The 21647-nt window shown below is 33.0% G+C and overlaps 1 protein-coding gene across 2 annotated transcripts in view; it reads right to left on the bottom strand.

Annotated features, from left to right (window-relative positions):
* The window catches only part of IBTK (inhibitor of Bruton tyrosine kinase), a 100944-nt gene that overhangs the window by 3740 nt on the left and 75557 nt on the right, over positions 1 to 21647 (bottom strand). For both annotated transcript variants that reach the window (XM_059177213.1, XM_059177214.1), the window contains exon 26: positions 9604 to 9750. In XM_059177213.1, the coding sequence (XP_059033196.1) occupies positions 9604 to 9750 (147 nt within the window). The remainder of the gene's footprint in view (positions 1 to 9603; positions 9751 to 21647) is intronic.

The raw sequence follows: 21647 nt of genomic DNA, 5'->3' as shown, positions 1-21647 counted from the left end.
GCTAGAAAGGTACCTAGAGCTATCAGGATTAATCAAATGCCCTCTTTCAGGAATGAGCAAATTTACGCCTAGGCAGGTTTAATACAAAGTCAGAGAATGAACAAACAAATATTGACTTCCTGATTTATTTATGGATTACCTGTACAGTTGTTAGGTATGTATAGCACTATAGTGCTGAAAATCAGGCTGATTAAAAACTCGGTCCCTTCAGAAGGGAAAACTGAAGGGAGAGAAATCAGAGAGAGAGATGAACCATGAGAGACTATTATGGACTCCAGGAAACAAACTGAGGGTCTCAGAGAGGAGGGGGATGGGAGGGATGGGGTAACCAGGTGATGGGTATTGAGGAGGGCATATGCTGGGTACTGAGGTGGGCACATGTGATGAGCACTGGGTGTTATATGCAAGCAATGAATCATTGAACACTACGTCAAAAACTATCTAGTGGCTACCTTAAGATACAAACAAAAACAAAAACTAAAACCTTAGTCCCTTCCCCTCTAAAAACTCTGAGAGGAAAGATTTAAAAATCTATTTATAGGGGTGCCTGGATGGCTCAGTGGGTTAAAGCCTCTGCCTTCAGCTCAGGTCATTATCTCAGGGTCCTGGGATCAAGTCCAGCATTGGGCTCTCTGCTGGGTGGGAAGCCTGCTTCCCCCACTCTCTCTGCCTGCCTCTCTGCCTACTTGTGATCTGTCAAATAAATAAATAATATCTTTTAAAAAATCTATAAACAATGATAAAACAATATGAGATAAAACAACCGATACTTGTACCAATTTGCACAAAGTAGTATAGATTCATAGGAGAAACGGACATGAGGGCTTCACTGAAGAAATGGCATTAAAGCTGAGGACAGTGGCACTGAAATAGGGTTTTTGGCTGTAAAATATATGGAATGGTAAAAGACTTTGGTAACTTAAGTAAAGATATTAATAGAATGGCAGGATTAGAGTTTGGAAGAGACTAAAAGAGAACTAAAGTTAAAATGAACCATGAGTGCCAGAGTACAAAATACATTGAAAGCTAAAACATTTAGAGCTGATGCATGGGCAAATAAATTCACTGAGAGTATTTTCAAATATTTTATCTCACTTAATCTTTGCAATACTCTATAAAGAAAACATGTATTATTTCCATTACAGTGATTAGGGAATTCAAACTCAAAGAATATTATATATAATTGCCTGAGTCATAGGTTGGGAAGTAACAGAAACAGAACACAAAGCAGATCTTTTTCACTCAGAGTACAGTATGTTTTCCATTATCATAAACCTGCCTTTATTTCTATAATTTCCCTTAGTTTAGAATCCATTCCACTACAAATGTCTTCTTATTCTTTAAGGACTGGCTCAAATACCACCTTCTCTCTACTCCTACAGCACTTTCAGCTACTATTACAGAGCTTCCCACACTGTGTTGCTATTGTTTTCACATCTGTCTTAACTGCTAGACTAGTCTCTCAAGGTACAGAACTGTGCCTCATGTCCAACAGAATATGTGAAACACAGTTGTTTATAAATAACAGAATAAGAAAGCCAGAGGATTTTAAGTATGAAATGAAAACAGGTTTTTTTTTTTTTTTAAGTTCCTAATTCCTTTGAATTACGGATAACTCTAGATGGTAGATACTGAGTGAACTGAAAATAGGTATAGTTATAGGTTCTTAGTTTTAAGCTCTAGGACTTGAAATCTATGATATCCAAAATAGGACTTGACCTATGATATCCAAAATAAGAGAAATTTCCAGGATGAAGTAAAAAACGTCTAGCCAGGAGAAAAATGAAGCTAAGAAAATGAATTAGAACGCTACTGGAATAAATTTTACAAGATGATGAGTATCTAGACTAGAATAGCTACAGAATGAAGGAAAAAAATTCTACATTCTGATGGAATAGAGTGCTACTTTAGTGACTAAATGCAAATTCCATGGTTAAGGTCCTTGAAAAGTCCTTGAAGGAAGGAAAGAAGGAGAGAAAGACAGAAAGAAGGAAAGAAAGGAAAAAAGAAAGAAAAGAAAAGTCCTAAAGTCGGTCTGAGATTAGAGATTAGAGGCCTTCTGGGGCACTAAAGCATAACATGGAATAAACACAGATAATGACTTGAGTACTATTCAAAAATCCCTCCAGTGTCTGGGATTGGCTAAGTGTTTGACACTTTCAATGAAATGGAAAAATATTGTAGAATCCTTTATTATTTAATTAAGAGCATCTACAAGCTGTCTGTGAAAAATGATATGGTACTGACTAAAACAGATTATCAGGACTAAAGTATCTATTTAGGCCTTGTTAAATCAAACTTAAGCAATCAGAGCTTAAGTATAACAACTGGCCTGTATAACATTTTAACATTTATAAAGTACTTCCATATGCATTATCAGATATTAAGCCTTATAATAAACCTGAATGATATTATTCTTATTTTAGATGTGCTTAATCTTGTTCAGAAAGGTTCACAGAGGGCTACTGTGTTAGACTGAAACTCAAATCTGTTTTCTAACATTGTAATCCCAAAAGCCTTTCTCTTACTGATTTTTTCAGTGGATAATCTCATTAGCTATAAATTTACCCAAACAACTGAAAGTTCATGAAAATTTCATCTTAGAATGAAGCAAAACTATTAGAGCTTTGATTAAACAAATATCAAAAACATGATAAGCTTTCAGATAATAAATACAGCATTGTTAAGCTGTAGGTATTTGCAACACAGAAACAGACTTCTCAATAGACAATCTGTATAAAATTTAGCCTTCTGAAAATAAAAGCAACATTAAAAGTCTGGCTATAATAAAATCTATTTTCAGGGATTTTTGTTCAAACTGAACATTAATCTTACCAAATTTAGACTTTGAGAATAACTAAATTACTTCTTACTCATACCACTGACTTTTAATTTTTTTAAGGAATTCTGTATTAGCTTAATTACAAATTACAATTTACAAATTATAAATTATAAATTATAATTAATTACAATTATTTACAATTACATTAATTATGTTTAGAGCTGGCAGAATAATTTTTGCCTTGCAAGTAGCTTTCCTTGCCAATAAGAAACACAAGATCATTTTCTGCCCAGAATTACATAAAGGGATGCTTAAGTGGAAGGAAAATGAAAGAAAACACATGAAAATGAAAAAGAACATATAAGTAATAATAAACACATAAATTCCACAAATCCCTCCTTTCTGCATTTTAACATCCCCAAATAACATTGCCATTCCTGGATTTCTCTAGCCTTGGCGGGGGTGGTGGGAGGGGGTGGGGGGTGGAGGTAATCGTATTTTCTACATTTAAAACAAGAATACATGATTTGAGGAATTTCCTAAGATGAACTCCATTACACTTGCCACACAAATTCCCTAAAGGAACATACCATTTGTCTTCCAGCTATAATTCTCAATATTACCTCTATTTACACCATCTCTATTATACTTCTGCTCTCTTAAAAATCCCATTTTGTGTTCAAAAGCTTGTGGCAATAGATCAGTATTTTTTTTGACATCATTCATTACGGCCATACATATAATGATCAAATATTTGGCACTGATTAAGAAAAGTGTTTATGAACTATTACTCAAGCCCTTCTTCAGTTGGGTTTTTCTTGATAATTCCAACCCATAGTCATTTTTTCCCTCTCCACTCACCTGGCACTTAAATCATATACTGCTTGTGACTTAATACTGTTATATTGTATTCCAATTTCATTCTTGACCTTTCATTTACCTTTCAGGTATGCACACTTAGACTTACCAACTAGATGTTTCAAACATATTTAAGGGACTAGACCTATATTTAACACTTCCTATGTATACACCTGATAGAGGCAAGCAGAATGCTGTTCATATATAATTTGGTGAATTAATATTTTACTTTGTTTCATTATTTCTTTTTTAAAAAGCTCACTTATAAGTTCATGTTTTCTATAATGAAATTAAAAAATGAAAGTAAAGCAATTTCCCTTCTCAGTGATCATATGATATTATACAGTGATCAGTGATAATATACAGCTATTTAAAACATTAACTTCCACTTACCAAACAGACAAGCTATGAATGGCATGACACCATTATACACTCCTATATAATACTCTTGTATTATATAATATACTGATAAAATACTCCTGTAGAATACTGTATACTATTATACACTCCTTTACAATTTCTAAACCCATATAATAGCAGAAGCCACTTTTCACAATTAAGAGCCTTGATGTTATAGCACACTCTAGTGATCAACTATGAAACCACAGATCGTCAGTATTTTAAGATAGACTTATCCAAAGAAAATAAGAAAATTTCAATCTATAGTGTTAATATTTAAAATGTAAAAATATTAAAATGAACTTAATGCTCATAACTTACAATTTACACACCAAAGGAATACAGTATAACTTACTCATTAGAAACAAATGTTACCTGAAACAGCTACAATTTTACCTTAACTTATCATCTTGTTCTCACTGAACTCTATTACATGCTAGAAAATATTCTAAGCATTGGTAATTCAGTGAGGAGCACAGATCAGTCTCTCATTGAGATGACTCTCCTATGCTTTCATTGAACATATAGTTAGATATACAGACATTAAAATATTTACAGTTGAAAACATTAAACAAAGAATCACACTAATAACTGTGAAAAGTGTGATGAGTGAGAAGTGCTGTGGGAACATATCATAAAATACTGACCCAGTAAGGGAAGTCTGACTTCACCAAAGAATATAACTGAATAGAGACAAAGAATCAGAGTCATCTAGTTAAAGGGTAGTGGCAAGAAGTAAATGGTATTTGAGAAACTGAGAGAAGAACAAGATAGAGAAAATCCAGAAATGTTAAAAGAGAAAGATAAGAGGTTGGAAGAAAACAGACTATGAAGGCCTTAAAACCCAGATAAGAATTCTAGCTTTTACCCTAAGAGCAATAACATCTGCCATTTCGAAAAAGAATATAACTGCTTCAATATACTGGAGAGAGGAAGATAGGTTATGGCAAGACCAGTTAGGAGGCTACTCAGGGTGGCCCAGGTGAAAGATCACAGTAATCTGAATGAAGGTAAAAACAGTGGAGATACAATTTAATATATGATTTAAGGAATATTTAAGGATTAAAACTGGAGTGTCCTGATGATAGACTGAATATTAGTAAGGAAGGTGGAATAGTAAAGCCTTGCCATTTAACATGGAAGAAAATTCAGGAAGAATGGATTTTTTTAAAGAGAACTTTTATCTTTATTTTAAACTAAGCATTATGATACACTTTTTTATTTCTACTTAACCATAAAATATTCCATTCCTCTCATGAAGAACTGGACTTCATATATGCATTTTTTTTAATTGAAGTAGAATTAACATATAATGTATTTGTTTTAGGTATACAAGAGTGATTAACAATTCTATATATTATGCTATGCTTAATAGTCACCATCTATCACCATACAACATTATTACGTATCATTGACTATATTCCCTATTGTGTACTTTTCATCCCCATGACTTATTTATAACTGGAAGTTTGTATCTCTTAATCCCCTTCATCTATTTTGCCCATGCTCCCAACCCCCTCCCTTCTGGCACCAACATACCCATTTATAGACATGAATGTTTTGCTTATTTCTTTTGTTTTGTTAGACTCCACTTAGAAGTGAAATTATATTGTCTGACTTATTTCACTTAGCATAGTACCCTCTAGGTCCATCCACGCTCTCACAAATGACAAGATCTAATTCTTCTTTATGACTAAGTAATATTCCATCACACACACACACACACACACACACACACACACACACACAATCTTCTCTATCCATTTATCAATTGATGGACACTTAGGTTGCTTCCATATCTTGACTATTGTAAAAAAATGCAATAAATACAGGGGAGCCATGTAACTTTTTGAATTCATGTTTTTGTTTTCTTTGGGTATATCAGGAAGAATTTTGGAAGAAAAATCAGGAAGAATGAGCTGCTTTGTAATTTTGTTTGATTTTATGAAAGGAGTTTGAGGAAAACATTGTTTGGTTTTAGACAAAGTTAAAATATTTCTGAACATCCAAGTAGGATGGAGTTATGAAGAAGAAAGCTGAGTAAGTCTGAAGCTCAGATGACAGTTGTGAGCAGGCAATATGATTTTTGAGTCTTTAGTGTATAGCTGATAACTGAAAATAGAAGCTCATGAAATGGTGGAGAAAGAATGAGAATGAAATGAGAATATGACCTGTAATTGAACTTTAAATAGAATGAGTCATATAAAAAGTTCATGTTTTTGGCAATATGGAGGTCACTGCTGAACTTACTCTGAACTGTTTCAGTTTAGTAATGGGACTGGAAGCCAGACTGGATTAAGAAGTGATTGGGAGCTGACAACTCTTTTGAGAAATCTGGCTGTGAAGGGATTAGGGGATTAGTAATGATAGGAAAACTGTTAGAAGAAAGTGTGGGGGATGACTGAGGGATTCATTACCTCATCCAGCCCACATGAGAGAGATCTAATAAGCATGTATACAACCAGATAGGAGGTATCTACCTACAAGTACAAAGCTGTATATCCACAAGAAAAGAGAGGGATAATTCACAGCTTAAGGCTTTTAAAGTAGAAAGGAGTTAAGATACCAGCACAGGTATAAATATTAACCATAGATAGGAAAAATAACTCTTTGAGTGCAAAATAAAAAAGGAAAAAAAATGAATAAAAATAGAGACAGACTTAATGTGTTTCACAGTAAGAAAACAGGGAAGTTACATGTCTTCTATTTAAATGCCTGGTCTATACCACTCACCACACAACTTACAAAAACCAGTAGTAATCTTATGTTTCTCTTATATCAATAAAAAGACTATACTGTATTCAATTTTTAAAAATATTGTGATAGATGCAGGATCATAACAGAGTGTGACAACCAATTTTTTAAAACAATTTCTAAGAAATTTTGGAATCAAAATATGTAATGAGATATACAAATAATGACTTTTTAAAACATTTGTTTAGAATTATGTACCTAATAGACACATTTATGAAATAAATATATAAACATAAATCCAAGTATATGGGTACAGTGGCACTCAAATGTAGTTGAAAATAAACATTTTTACTCTGAGAATTTAATAACATTTAAAAGCCTACCTGTCATTTAGGAATGGAATAAAATGCCCCTCACTCAACATCTTTTAAGAATACAACTTACAAAATACTGAATAGCTCTACATTATTTAGTTCAGTCATTTTCAGTGTATCATAAAATGTTCACCAAACTTTGTTAGTACTTTTCTGAAATACATTTTGAGACTAATAAAAAAATATGCACTCAAATACTTTTTTTTCCAAATACTTTTAATACATTAAAGATCACTGACATGTTAACTTCTGTTGCCAGGTTAATTCATTTCTATACCAATTCAAGAAGAAAATTTCTTCCACCATCTCTGTTTAAATGAAATATGCTCTTAGAGAATCTTAAACCATTTATAAATTTCAGTCAGAATTTTCTTAATATTAGACAATTAAATGCTGAAATAAAAGTTGAGGTTGATACAATTTTTCATTATATTTTATACACTTAATTACAAATGTAAGGTTTCTCTTTTGGACTGTGTGCTCTCTACAGGCAGGGGCTAAATTCATTTTATCACTGTAACTCTAAATACTTGTCAATTTTAAAACTACCAATGTCTTAAATCACAACCAATTCTGTATTTATGACCCTAACAAACCAGCCTTAATATTCTCACTTTTTCATAAGTAAACATATAAAAAGCTGATCTATTTTATATGTTAGAATTACATTTAAGATTTTTGTAGTGTTCCACTAATAAAAATTTTCATAAACACAGGGAGATAGACAAAATGATTTCTTCAGATTCTTTCTGATCTGATTTTCTGTATCATTTAAGTAAATGGCTCAAGATCTTTGGTCCCAAATGTACATTATAATAAGGCAGGAGGTCACAATATCAACAACGAAAATGTTTAAAGAGTTCATCTAAACCAGTAATTTCCAATTTTAGAAGACTTTGATAGTTCCTCGGAGTTGCTTAAAAGGCAGATATGATAAGGTTGAACTATATTATTGTTCCCAGACCCCTCCTCTTAATTCAATCAGAGAAATTTAGATTAGATTAGAAAATTAGATTAGATTAGAGAAATTTATATTAACTTATTAACTTATTACTGGAATTAGACATAAGATTTCACATTAAAAATGGCTTAGAGGAAAAAGGCCTAACAAATAGTGTTTAAAAAGCTTTATCATTATGTAAAATATTAATCTGGTCACAGTACAACATTCTTAATTACATTTTTGTTTTGTCTAAAATACTTTAAGGATTAATATCTTTGGAAGACGTCATAATAACAGAAAGAAGGAAAAAAAGATCCCATTTAGTCAACCAACTTGAAACACGGTTCTTTCTTCCAACACTGGATTATCTAATGCTCCAAAAATGTTCTTTTTTGAACAATGATTAAGAGAATTTATATACTATGGCAGAAAAACTATTTTTATTAGAAAATTGCTTTTTAAATTATGATTAGATTTTCATGTTCCATGTAGTTATTTAAAATATGAAACATCTTTTAGAGGTGCCTGGGTGGCTCAGTGGGTTAAGCCTCTGCCTTCAGCTCAGGTCATGATCTCAGGATAATGGGATCGAGCCCCACACTGGACTCTCTGCTCAGCAGGGAACCTGCTTCCCCTTATCTCTCTGCATGCCTCTCTGCCTATTTATAATCTCTCTCTGTCAAGTAAATAAATAAAATCTTTTTTAAAAGAATAAATAAATATGAAACATCTTTTAAGATACACTGAACTGGGTTGCCTGGATGGCTCAGTTGTTAAGCGTCTGCCTTCGGCTCCGGTCATGGTCCCAGGGTTCTGGGATCGAGCCTCACATTGGGCTCTCTGCTTGGCGGGAAGCCTGCTTCTCCCTCCTTCTCCCCCTGCTTGAGTTCCCTCTCTCATTGTGTCTCTGTCAAATAAATAATTAAAAACAAAACAAAACAAAACAAAAAAACACTGAACTTTAAAAACTAGTATCAAAAATAACTAGAGAAAGAACTGGAAACACCCGAACATCCATCAACAGATGCAGATATATAGGTTGCTTTATGACAATGAAATACTACCCAGTAGTAAAATGGAATGAACTAATGATACACATAGCAAAAATCAAAAGACTATATACTGAGTAAAAGAGAATTTTTAAAAGTACAGATTACATTATCCTACAGGTATAAAACTAGAATATACAACATAGTCTCTATTGACACAAGAGGATTAGCAGCTGCATAGAGAGCAAAATGAGGAAGAGAGAAAGATCACCAAGGGGCATGAGGAAAGTTCTGAGAATGACGGTTATATCGTCATTGTCTTGAATATAGGTGGTAATGGTTTCACAAATGCATACATATGCCAAAACATCAAACTGTACACTTAAGGTATATACAGTTTACTGTAAGAAAATTATACCAAAATAAAGCCACAAAAAAGCAGACATGTTAATTTTGAATGTATAAAAGAATGTGTAAAACTCTGCCTGATAAATTTTTAAAGATTATTTCAGAATGTAAAACCACCACAGAATTTTTTAAGGTAAAAAATTTTTAACTTATTACCTTTCAACTTTTGGAGCCTGGGAATTTTCTATTCCTTTAAAACAAACTTTTCTGACATGATTTCCTGAACTATGGCCAGTAACAGATTTTTTTTCTTCTAAGAAATCCCGGAATGACTTGGATGAAACTGAATGCAGAGAAGATGCCCTACAAAAAAGAACAAAAATCAGTTACAACATCCATTTTTTTAAAAGGTCATTGTTAGAAATTACCAGGGGGAAAGGAAGAGAATGTATATAAAAATTTTACAGTGATGATCTATAAATTGGTTTTTAATGTGATGTTAGATTCTTGCTGTCAGTTGTGAACTAATCAAAATGATGTAATAAAAAACAATGGAGACCAACACTGACGATAACCCAGATGTTGAAATTAGCAATGATATTAAAAACAAGTGTTATAACTAAGCCTCAGGCAGCAATAAAAAATGCTGAAGAATAAGCTCAGGGAAAAGAAACTATGAAAAAGAACAAAATAGAAATTCAATAACTTTTAATACAGTATTTAAAAAACAAAGTTTACTGGATGGATGGAATAGCCAATTTGAAAAGAATCAGTAAAGCTGAAGATAAATCAACAGAAATTTGTAAAACTAAACAAAGGGAAGAAAAGACTGAAGAAAAATTATGCCATGGGGACTTATCAGATAATATCAATAGGTCTACCATAAGCGTAACTGGGAGCACCAGAAGAAGAGGTTAGAAATACGGCAGACAAAAATATTTAATGAAACAATAGCCAAGGATTTCCCAAATTTGGTGGAAGATAAAAAGATTCAAGAATTTTAGCAAACTCCAGAGAAAATCAATCTAAAGAAAACCATACTTAGACATGTAATAAACAAGCTGCTAAATACCAAAGATCAAAAGAAAATCTTGAAAGAAATATAACACAATATGATACTCTTATTAGAAACAAGGAAAGCCAAAAGACAATGGAACAACATATTTAATTTTATGAAAGCTAGGAAAAAATGCTATCAATCCAGTATTCTATATCCATCTGAGTGAACCTTGACAAGGATCCTCTCCAAGTCAGGATCAGAAATGACGATAGTCCTGGCTAAACCTTGATTACAGCAGTGTGGGATACTTGAGCCAGGGACACCCATAAGCAATTACTCAGTGAAGCTGACCTAAAGGAACTATGAGACAATAAACTGATTGTTTTAAGCCATTGTTTAGGGATAATCTAAGGATTATCTAAATAATAAATTAGTTGGGGCTATCTAACGAATATAAGATACCACTGGAATTAAAAAAATAAAGATTATAAGTATTTATATTTACTTCATGTAAATACATTTGATAAAAATCAATTTATTAGGATGCCTGGGTGGCTCAGTTGGTAAAGCATCCGATTTCAGCTCAGGGCATGATCTCTGCAGTAATGGGGTCAAGCCCTGTGCTTAGTATAGTCTGCTTCCCCTCTCTCTCTGTCCCTCCCACTCAGGCACTTTCTCTCTGAAATAAATAAATCTTTTAAAAAAATATTTATCAAAGGTAACAAAAATATGAAATAAAAATATATATAGACCTATCTCTATTTTAAAAACTGAATTAATCCACCAGCTTTTTTAACTGTAGAAACAAGTTAATTCTATTCTTTTATATGGGAATATAAAAAACCTAAATTAGCCAAAGTATTCTTAAAGAAATACAAAGTTGGAAGAAGACAGAACAAGTCAGAGTAATTAAGACAGAGGGGTACGGACATATGGATTAACAAACAGATCAGTGGAAAAGAATAGTGAGCTCAAATACAGATCCTCATATACACAGCCATTTCAATTTCTTAATTCCCAAAACAATTCAGTGGTAAAAGTATTTTATCTATAATAAATGGTTGATAGAAGAAAAAACCTTTACCTTTATCTCATACCATATCCCAAAATTAATTCAAGGTGGATCACAGACCTAATGTAAAAGGTAAATATCCTAGAAGAAAACAAAACACTATCTTCATAACTTGGTGGTAGGCAAAGGTTTCTAGGATCTATAGAGGAATAAACACCAAATAAAGAAATGGTGAATCAGACTTAACCAAAATTAAAATTTCTGATCGCAAGACATTAAGAAAATAGAATATAAAATAATTTTTTTTTTAAAAAAAGGGAAAGAAAAAAAAATCTGCAAAACACATAGTTGACAAATGGCTTGTATCCATACTGTAAAAAGAAAGAACTCCTAGAGGGGTGCCTGGGTGGCTCAGTCAGTTAAGCATCTGCCTTTGGGTCAGGTCATGGTCCCAGGAACCTGGGATTGAGCCCTGCATGGGACTCCCAGATCAGTGGGGAGCCTGCTTATCCCTCTCCCCACTGCTTATTCTCTCTCTCTCAAATAAATAAATAAAATCTTTTTTTTTTTTTTTAAGTACTCCTAGAACTCAAAACTAAAAAACAAGTAGTGGGGCGCCTGGGTGGCTCAGTGGGTTAAGCCGCTGCCTTCGGCTCAGGTCATGATCTCAGGGTCCTGGGATTGAGTCCCGCATCGGGCTCTCTGCTCAGCAGGGAGCCTGCTTCCCTCTCTCTCTCTCTCTCTGCCTGCCTCTATGCCTACTTGTGATCTCTCTCTGTCAAATAAATAAATAAAATCTTAAAAAATAATAATAATAAAAATAAAAATAAAAAACAAGTAGTAAAAGACAAGGCAATTTCAAAAAGCAAGCAAAAACAATTTGACTAGGCACTTCACAAATAAGGAAATGCTAATGACCAATAAGCACATCAAACAGTCCTCATTATTCATCAGGGAAACACAAAACCACAATGAGAGGCTGCTGCGCACCCACCAGTATGGGTAAAATTAACTGATAATACCACATGTTGGTAAGAATATAAAATAACCAATGCTCTTGCTGGTGGGAAGATAAAATGGTACTAATCCTATGGGAAAAGGTCTGGCAATTTCTTAATAAGTAAACATACATCTTCTGTATAATTCAACAATTATCTCTAGGATTCATCTAAGAGAAATTAAAATATATGCCCGTAAAAAGGCCCAAACGAGAATGTTAACAGCAGCTTTATTCATAATTACCAAAAACTATCAACAGCAATAAACACAAATTGTATACTCATACCTTGGAAGACTACTGAATAATAAAAAGGAATAAATCATTGGTATACACAAGCTAGATGAAACTGAAAAACATGCTGAATGAAAGAAGCCAGACAGAAAAAAGTACAATGTTTGACTCTCATTATATAAAGTTCTAAAAGATTTGAAACTAATCTGTGGTCAAAGAACAAAAATCATGAGAGTGTTTGACACTGGTATGGAGGGGGCGGCCAGGATAAAAGAGAACTTTCTGAAGAAAACTTATTCTGGGATAAGGGTAATGCTCAGCAATTTATTAAAAAGATAATAAACAATGACTAAATGAGGTTTTTTCCAAGGAATGCAAGGTAGGTGTAACAGTTAAAAAAAATCAATATAAAACATACATTAACAGAATAAAGTAGAAAAATCTTATAGAAAAGACCTATGATCCAAAATATGACCAACAAAAGGCAAAGATCTGAATATGTATCCCAAAGATATGAAAATGGCCAATAAGCCCTCAAGAAATGTGAAATAACCCACACGCATTAGTAGCTAAAATGAAAAAGATTAAAGGTACCAAATATTGGAAAGGATATGTAACAAGAAGAATTCTCACTCACTGCTGGCAGAATATAAAACATAACCGTTTTGGAACACTGTTTAGTGCTTTTCTTATAAAGTCTAACATTCACTTAAACATACGATCCAACAATTCCACTCCTAAGTATTTACCCAAGAGAAATAAAAACATGTCTATTATGAGTTACACATAAATAATAATTTTTCATAAAAATATACTGGAAACCTAGTATTTCTCAACAAAAGAGGAAGAAATTACAGATAAATGCAACAACATGGATGAAACTCCAAAACTTTAAATTGAATGACAGAAAGCCAGACATAATACAGAACACAACTGTACTTATATGCCATTTATATAAAGTTTGAGAGCAGGCAAAAACTAAGTTATAGTGACAAATTTCATCAATGATGGCATAGGTGGAGATTGAAAAAGGTACTAGAATGATGGAAATATTTCTTTTTATTTTCACTGGAGTGGTAAATACACAGATCATACATCTGTCAAAACTCCTATACACAAAATTAGTGCATTTAACACATGTAAATTATTCCTTGATAAAGTTACTTTAAAAAAATATAATAGAAAAAGAATTCGGAACTCCTTCCCAAATGACTAAAATAAAGCTAAAAAATGCCAACTTTTGGTAAAGAGGTGGAGAAAGCACAACTCATATACCATTGATGAGACTGTTCTGTGACAGCCACTAAAAATGAATATATGCATATCTTATGATCCAGTTATTCCTAGTTATATACCCAACAGAAATACAAAAGTACTTCAACAAAGACATGAACTAGAACATCTATAGCAACACTAATCCTAATAGTAAAATAACAAAGATATTCAAATGCAAACAAAAGCTGAATGACTAGGTTGCGGTATATTACACTGTACAAATTAGTACTCATCAAAATATGAATGAGTTTCATAAATATGCTGAACAAAAGGAAGCCAGACCTAATTCTATTGGTATACATTAAAAGAAAAATCTATGGAAAGAGAAGTCAGGATAGTGGATGATAAAAAAAGATAGTGGGTTTGTGCAGGGGGAGGAGACGTAGAAAGGTGGCAGGAGGGGACTCAGAAGATGCTTGTAATGTTACTTCTTGGTCTGAGTGCTGGTTGCATAGGATGTGTTCAGTTTGTGAAAATTCAACCTATAAACTTATTATAACTGTACTTCTAAGGATATATTGTTACTTAAAATGCAAACCTAATTTTACATTGAAAAAATAGAGGAAATAAAAATTAGGTTGATCTAAATACACAAAATGAATCATACCCACACAGATGTAATACTTTGATAATTAGTTGAAAGTGAAATGTATTTTAGAATAATACCAAAAAACAGGCAAAAAATTGAAAAATCTATACAGACTAATTTAGCTTTCAAAGAGTTGCTACTCAGATTTTTATAATATCAATCTCTTAATGATGTATTTTACAATCAATGCAAAAACAATTTGCAGGATAATAGAGTTAGGTTTATCAGCTCTGTTGCTAGGCTGACTGGGTTCAAATTTTAGCTCTGACCTTGAGAAGTTAACTTTTGTGTTTCCTCATCAATAACATGAGGTTACTAATACCATCTCCATCATCATAATGGCTGTTATGAGGATCAAATTGTTAATTTATTAAAAAAATACTTAAACCAGTAGCTGATACAGAGAAATGCAATGTTAAGTCTTACTATCCATGATTTTCAGAGCATTTAACAAAACTGTGATCTAAAAGAAAAAGGAGACAATGAGAACAAAGAAATTCTGACATGAAGACATATAATCAGTTATGACAGGCTTAGTATCTCTTTCCTTCTAAAGTCTCAGAAAAATAACTTTTAAAAGATAACCTTTAGCTACTAGTTATTTAATACACTAGAACTACATCATATCCTTAGCATCATTTTCAGAATCCTTAACATTAGAGTCAAAATTATAAGCAATAATAATGTAAATAATTTCCATGCCTAACTTTAAATTTTTTTTCTACTTTCTTTACTCAGAGAACAAAGTGGTCATGTTACTAAGTGGACACAAATGATCACTGGATTAAGTCCCAAAAAAGTTAAATTCATACTGACAAGAAATCATAAAGTCCCATACCTAGATTAAGTTCATAAACTATTTGAGATAGCCCATAAAAGACCAATTCCTTCTAAAATCCTGTATTTTGTCTGAATAGCTCATTTGTACCTAACTCTGATCTAATTACCAAACCATATTTGCAAAACACTTTAACATGCATCATGTACTTTAATTCTTCCAGTAACAATCCTAAAAGACTAGTATTTTTATCATATCCTATTTTTCAAAGAGGAGTGAAACTAAAGTTCAGGGATCACCAGAGAGAAGGCAGAATTGGGATCCAAATCCACTTCTTAATGATCAGAGAACTCCTCCTTTATCTAGTCTACCACTGCCTTCAGTAAGAAATCAAGGCAACACTTCTTATGAAGTGCCAAAGATAACACAAATAGTAAGAAGATACTGATGATTCACACTTTGTTTTGTTATCGTATGAGCTAAGCATCCTGTGCAACAAAACAGTAACTTTTTACCAAACTTCTCAGTAAACTTTTACCAAATTGCTCAGTAATAATTAGATCAATACAAAACATCTCAGGTAAGATTTTTCTAAGAAAAATAAGTTCGCCAAAAACAATACATGTTAAGGAAATCAATTAATTGTGTGGCCACATGACAAATCAAGTTATAATTTATTGAAGTAGAAATGGCTAACATTTATATATTTGATTAGACAATGTTGAAGGTGCTATGCTTAATGTTTCCTGCTTTAACTCAGTTTCAGCTTTTTTTTTTTAAGATTTTATTTATTTGACACAGAGAGAGAGAGAGAGATCACAAGTAGGCAGAGAGGCAGGCAGAGAGAGAGGGGGAAGCAGGCTCCCTGCTGAGTAGAGAGCGGGATGTGGGACTCAATCCCAGAACCCTGAGATCATGACCTGAGCTGAAAGCAGAGGCTTAACCCACTGAGCCACCCAGGTGCTCCTCAGTTTCAGCTTCTTAATACGCCTATGAAATCGGTACTATTTTTAGCTCTATTTATGTACAAGGTAAGTAAGATAAAGAAAGATTAAATAACTGATCTAAGTTTATTTTGCTACCAAATAACAGATCCATATTTAAACTCAAACAAGGCTCACTCCAGAACCCTAGGTTAATCACAGTATATACTGTGTCCACATATAAGTCATTTGCTCTAAGTAAAACCTTAAATCACATCAGAGAAACACGACCTAACTAGGTATTCATGCTAAAAATACTTCTTCAAAAGGAACTTACCTGACTTGACCATGAAATTTTTCCCTAAACACATACATACATAAAACATAAAAAGTTGAACACATATACAAAAGAATCATTCCCTATTCCTTAACAACTCCTCCTTCCTCCCAAAGCACACATACCTAAAGGTTTCTATTAGCAAACAAGGTAACTATGGTGTACAGTATAACATTAGCAATTTGGGAACACTGCTGGCCAATGTTCTTGACTAAGAATCCATTCAATGTCTCTAAGTATTCATGTTTCTAAATACAGAAATTTCACAATGATCTATAAAACAGATGTCAGATTCATCCTAGGGGTAATTTAGGGACTCCTATATGTGGTAAATGATACATACTTTTTAAAAAAACTTTCAAAACTTTTTTTAAAAAGCTACTGGTAGTATCTCCTTAGGAATACATGTAAGTAACAGTCCTTATAAAATACCTTAAACTCAAATGTTCATTAATCATGCAGTCGTTATCTATAGAAAAACTTAACAGATTTCTATAAATGAGTTCTACTATTCTTTCTACTGATCATGCCATAATTTGAAATAGTATCTGATTTCCCATGATTTTGCTTTCTTAACTCAGACTCTGGCTATTTTCCACCTTAGCAACCACAGTAGCTTTATGAAGAAGCATTTGTAGACATTTGTAACCACATAAAAAATTGAGACTTTATTTCTCAGCTAAAGCAGCCCTGAAATTTTAGCTTTAATAAATAAAATTTTTAGCTCTAAAAGTTAAATAATTGAATTAGTTTATAATTTATAGGTTACCTCCACATGGAATTTGGAAGAATTTATATTCATACATCAAGCCAGGCCACAAAGATTATGCATTCGTTCACTCAGGATAATTGGTAAGAAATGTATTATTTCTCTAAGCAAAAGAGGTGATAAAGAAAAGTGGCCAACTCTCAGATATACACTTGGTGTTAAGTTCAGCTGATCAGAACTTCATTCTAATGCAAGAACCAGTTATCTTTAATACATATTACCACACCTAACTGTAGACAGCAGGAGTACAACTATATATTATGAGACATAGAAACTAGGTGAGTGAAAATCCCCCCCACAATCAGAAGCAGATTTACAGGACTAATTTGTGATTTGCTAATGAACTGTAACTTAACCTTAATATTAAGATAAATACAGCATAAAAACATGTTCAACAAAAATAAAATTGTCTTAGAGGATTCTTCAGGAGGATGAAAATGCACCTTTGAGAAATATCTTTAAAAACTTATATCACTGCAGTATTGAATATACTCTATATATACACCATTTGAAAATCACATTAAAATGCTAATTTTAATTTTATAATTTATTCACAGTATAGTAAAGTTTAAATTCTACCAACTTTCTTTAGACTAACATTTACATGGGATATTTCCAGGAAAGCAATCCTATTCTATTTTTTAATTTCTTCAAGCATATATTACATGTATTTATGCCCTATGTGTAAAAAGTATTCAAGAATCAAATGATTTTTTCCATTCAGACTAAATATGGATATAAATTCATGGATTCTAAACATCAACCATTTTATTTAAACATTTTTAAAATTGCTAAAAAATACCTTGATTTGTGCCATTAACTTATAAAATGTCCATAACCAAAATATATAATATATATATATATACATATAAAATATCCTTATTTTATATATATACAATTATTTTTTAAAAAGTTTTATTTATTTGAGATGGAACATGAGAGACAGAGAGCACAAGCTGGGGGAGCAGCAGTCAGAGGGAGAAGCAGGCTCTCCACTGAGCAGGGAGCCCAACACAGGGCTCAGATCTCAAGACTCCAAGATCATGACCTGGGCAGACACTCAACTGACTCAGCCACCCAGACACCCCTATATAATTATTTTTATGTACATACTTATGTACATATAACTTACACACATATATTTTATCAAGTAACCTCAGCCTATTGTTTAATGAGTACAAATCAAAGAAGTATATATATTCAGAAGAATTTAGCAGAAATGAACTTTAAAAGATACTTCAGATACCAAAAATAGTCTTAAGAAGTCATAAGGACATAAGTGATTAATTTTATATAAACTCAACTTGATAATTCAGAATAAAATTATAATTAAATTTATTTGGTATCCTAAGATACATAAAATTGCTATTGATTGGTTTATATTTTTTTAATTTTATTAAAGTATAGCTGACATATATTTATTAGTTTCAGGTAGTCAACACAGTGTTTCACATTTATACACATTGTGATCACCCACCATAAATCCACCACCACCAAAGTAGTTACACATTATTAACTATATTTCCTATGCTACGTATTGTATCTACGTGTCTTACTTATTTTATGACCAGAAGTGTGTTATTTTGACTGTTTAATCCTCTTTCCCTTCTCCCAGCTGGTAACCACCAGATTGTTCTTTGTATGAATGAGTCTGTTTCTGTTTTGTTCATTTGTTTTTTAGATTCTACATATAAGGGAAATCATATAGTATCTGTCTTTCTCTTCCTTATTTAACCTAGCATAATACCTTCTACTAATCTTACACAAATAGCAAATTTTCATTCTTCTAATTTTTTTTTTTTAAAGATTTCATTCTCTTTAATGGCTCCAACTCCACTTTATGTATACATACCACATCTTTATCCTCTCATCCATCAATGGTACTTAGTTGTATCCATAACCTGGCTATTATAAATAATGCTGCAATGAACATAGGATTCTATATTTATCTTTCCAAATTAGTGTTTCATTTTCTTCATATAAATACCAGAAGTGGAATTGCAGGATCATATGGTAGCTCTTTTTCTAATTTTGTGAGAAGCCTCCATACCGATTTTTCATAATGGCTGCACAATTTTCATTCCAGCAACAAGTTCCTTTTCCTCTATAGCCTCACCAGCACTTGTTATTATTGTCTTTTTGACAACAGCTATTCTGACAGGTGTATGGTGATAGCTCATTGTGGTTCTGATTTGCACTTCTTAGATGACTAGTAATGTCGAACATCTCTTCAGGTGTCTGTTGGCTATCTCTAGGTCTTCTTTGGAAAAATGTATATTCAGGTCCTCAGACCATTTTTAAAAATTTGGTTGCGTTTTTTGTTTTGATATTGAGTTATAGGAGTTCTTTATATAATTTGGATATTAAATCCTTATCAATCACATCATTTGCAAATATCTTTTCTCAGTTAGTAGGTTGCCTTTTTGTTTTGTTGGTTTTCTTTATTCTGCAAAGGCTTATTGGTTTAATGTAGTCTCATTTGCTTATTTTTGCTTTTGATGCCCTTGTCGGAGGAGACAATTCAAAAAAATAAGTTACTCAGGGGTGCCTGGGTAGCTCAGTTGGTTGAGCATCGACTCTTGGTTTCAGCTCAGGTCATGATCTCAGGGTCATAAGATTGATCTCCATGTCAGGCTCTCTGCTCAGCAGAGTCTGCTTAAGATTCTCTCCCCATCCCTTTGCGCCTCCCCTGACTTGTGCACACACATTCTTTCTCAACTAAATCTTCAAAAAATATTGCTCAGACCAATATCCAAGAGCTTACCAGCTGGTTTTTCTTCTAGTCCTCCTAATCAACCATCTTCCCTAGGATCTTCTTCTACTTTTTGTTTTTAAATAATGAAACTGATTAATAGCATGGTTAAAACTATATTACTGAGCCCAAAGCCTCCTCATGTACATAGTTCATTCTCTCAAACTGCAGTATAGTTAGTGTCCTGAGAACTGATCCAAGAACTTTTGGGAACTCTTCCCTACTTTAGGGAAAACACAACTCAGTGTTCCCACAAACCCTACAGAGGCAATGACCAAATCATTCTACCATATATTGTCTCATATATAAAAGTATGCCACAAATACTGATGAATTAAAACATTCTACTAAACTAATTCTCTCAAATTTTACTCCTTTTTACTTGGGTTTTCCCACCTCTTTCTTTAGCTTCTTTTCTGTGATCATGCTTTAGATCTAGAAGTAGCTCTGAAAGACATTGATTGAGTCCATTTGGTAGCACTCAAAATGAGCTGCCACTCTCTTCAAAGTAACTTACATTTTAATTAGGAAAACTATTCTCTTACAAGTAGGAAAATGTGGCATTAGAAGCAATGAAGGGGCGGGGGCACCTGGGTGGCTCAGTGGGTTACGCACACAACTTTTGATTTCGGCTTAGGTCATGATTTCAGGGTCATGAGACTGAGCCCCGTGTACAGCTCTGCACTGAGTCTGCAGCTTAAGATTCTCTTTCTCCTTCTGCCCTTCCCCGCTTCCCTACCCCATTCACTTTCTCTCTCTCTCTCTTTCTCAAAAAAAAAAAAAAAAAGATAGTAATAATAATAAATAAAAGAAGCAAAGAAAGGATTCCCTCCAACAAAGGGTAGACTCCAAGACCCCTCTTCAGTCCTTATGAGGAAATGGGAGTTCAATGGATCTCTTGCCCTTCACACTATCCATATACTTTTCCTCTAGAATTCCTTTTTAGTTTTTAATGATATAAACTACAAAGAAAAGGAAGGCTGGAAGGGAAGCAGGAGGTACAACCTATTTCATATACCTCAAATTCCTAGCTGACCTTCTGGGAGATTATTCCTATTAATCCTGCCATTTCAGGTAAACTCTAATGGAGTAAACTTAGAGCAAGTAAATACCCCTGCTTAAAAGTGATGATGAAAAATGAATACTGTTATGCTGAAAATTAATTAATTAATTAATTAATTAAAAAATAGAAAAAAAGAAACAAAAAAAAAGTGATGATGAAAGCCATAATTATAACAACATAAAGATATTCATGATGTATCCAGAAGGACAAAGAAATTAAGGTGTTAAAAAGAAATTGTGTTTATCTAATTTTTCTATGATATATATTGTTTCTTAAAAAAAACAAAAAAAATAAGACTGCTTCTTTAAATTACTTTAGCTATACACACTAATTAGAATACTAAGAAGTGGAGCGCCTGGGTGGTTCAGTAGATTAAGTATCTACCTTTGGCTCTGGTATGAATGTGCCACACATCAGGCTCCCTGTTCAGTGGAGAGCCTGCTTCTCCCTCTCCCTAAGCTCCTCCCCCAGCTCCTGCTCTCTCTCTTGCTCTATCTCAAATACAAAAAAGAAAGAAAGAATACTAAGAAGA

This window comes from Mustela lutreola, chromosome 6 (assembly GCF_030435805.1).
Source record: "Mustela lutreola isolate mMusLut2 chromosome 6, mMusLut2.pri, whole genome shotgun sequence".
Lineage (NCBI taxonomy): Eukaryota > Metazoa > Chordata > Mammalia > Carnivora > Mustelidae > Mustela > Mustela lutreola.
This window is presented reverse-complemented; position numbering and strand designations above follow the sequence as displayed.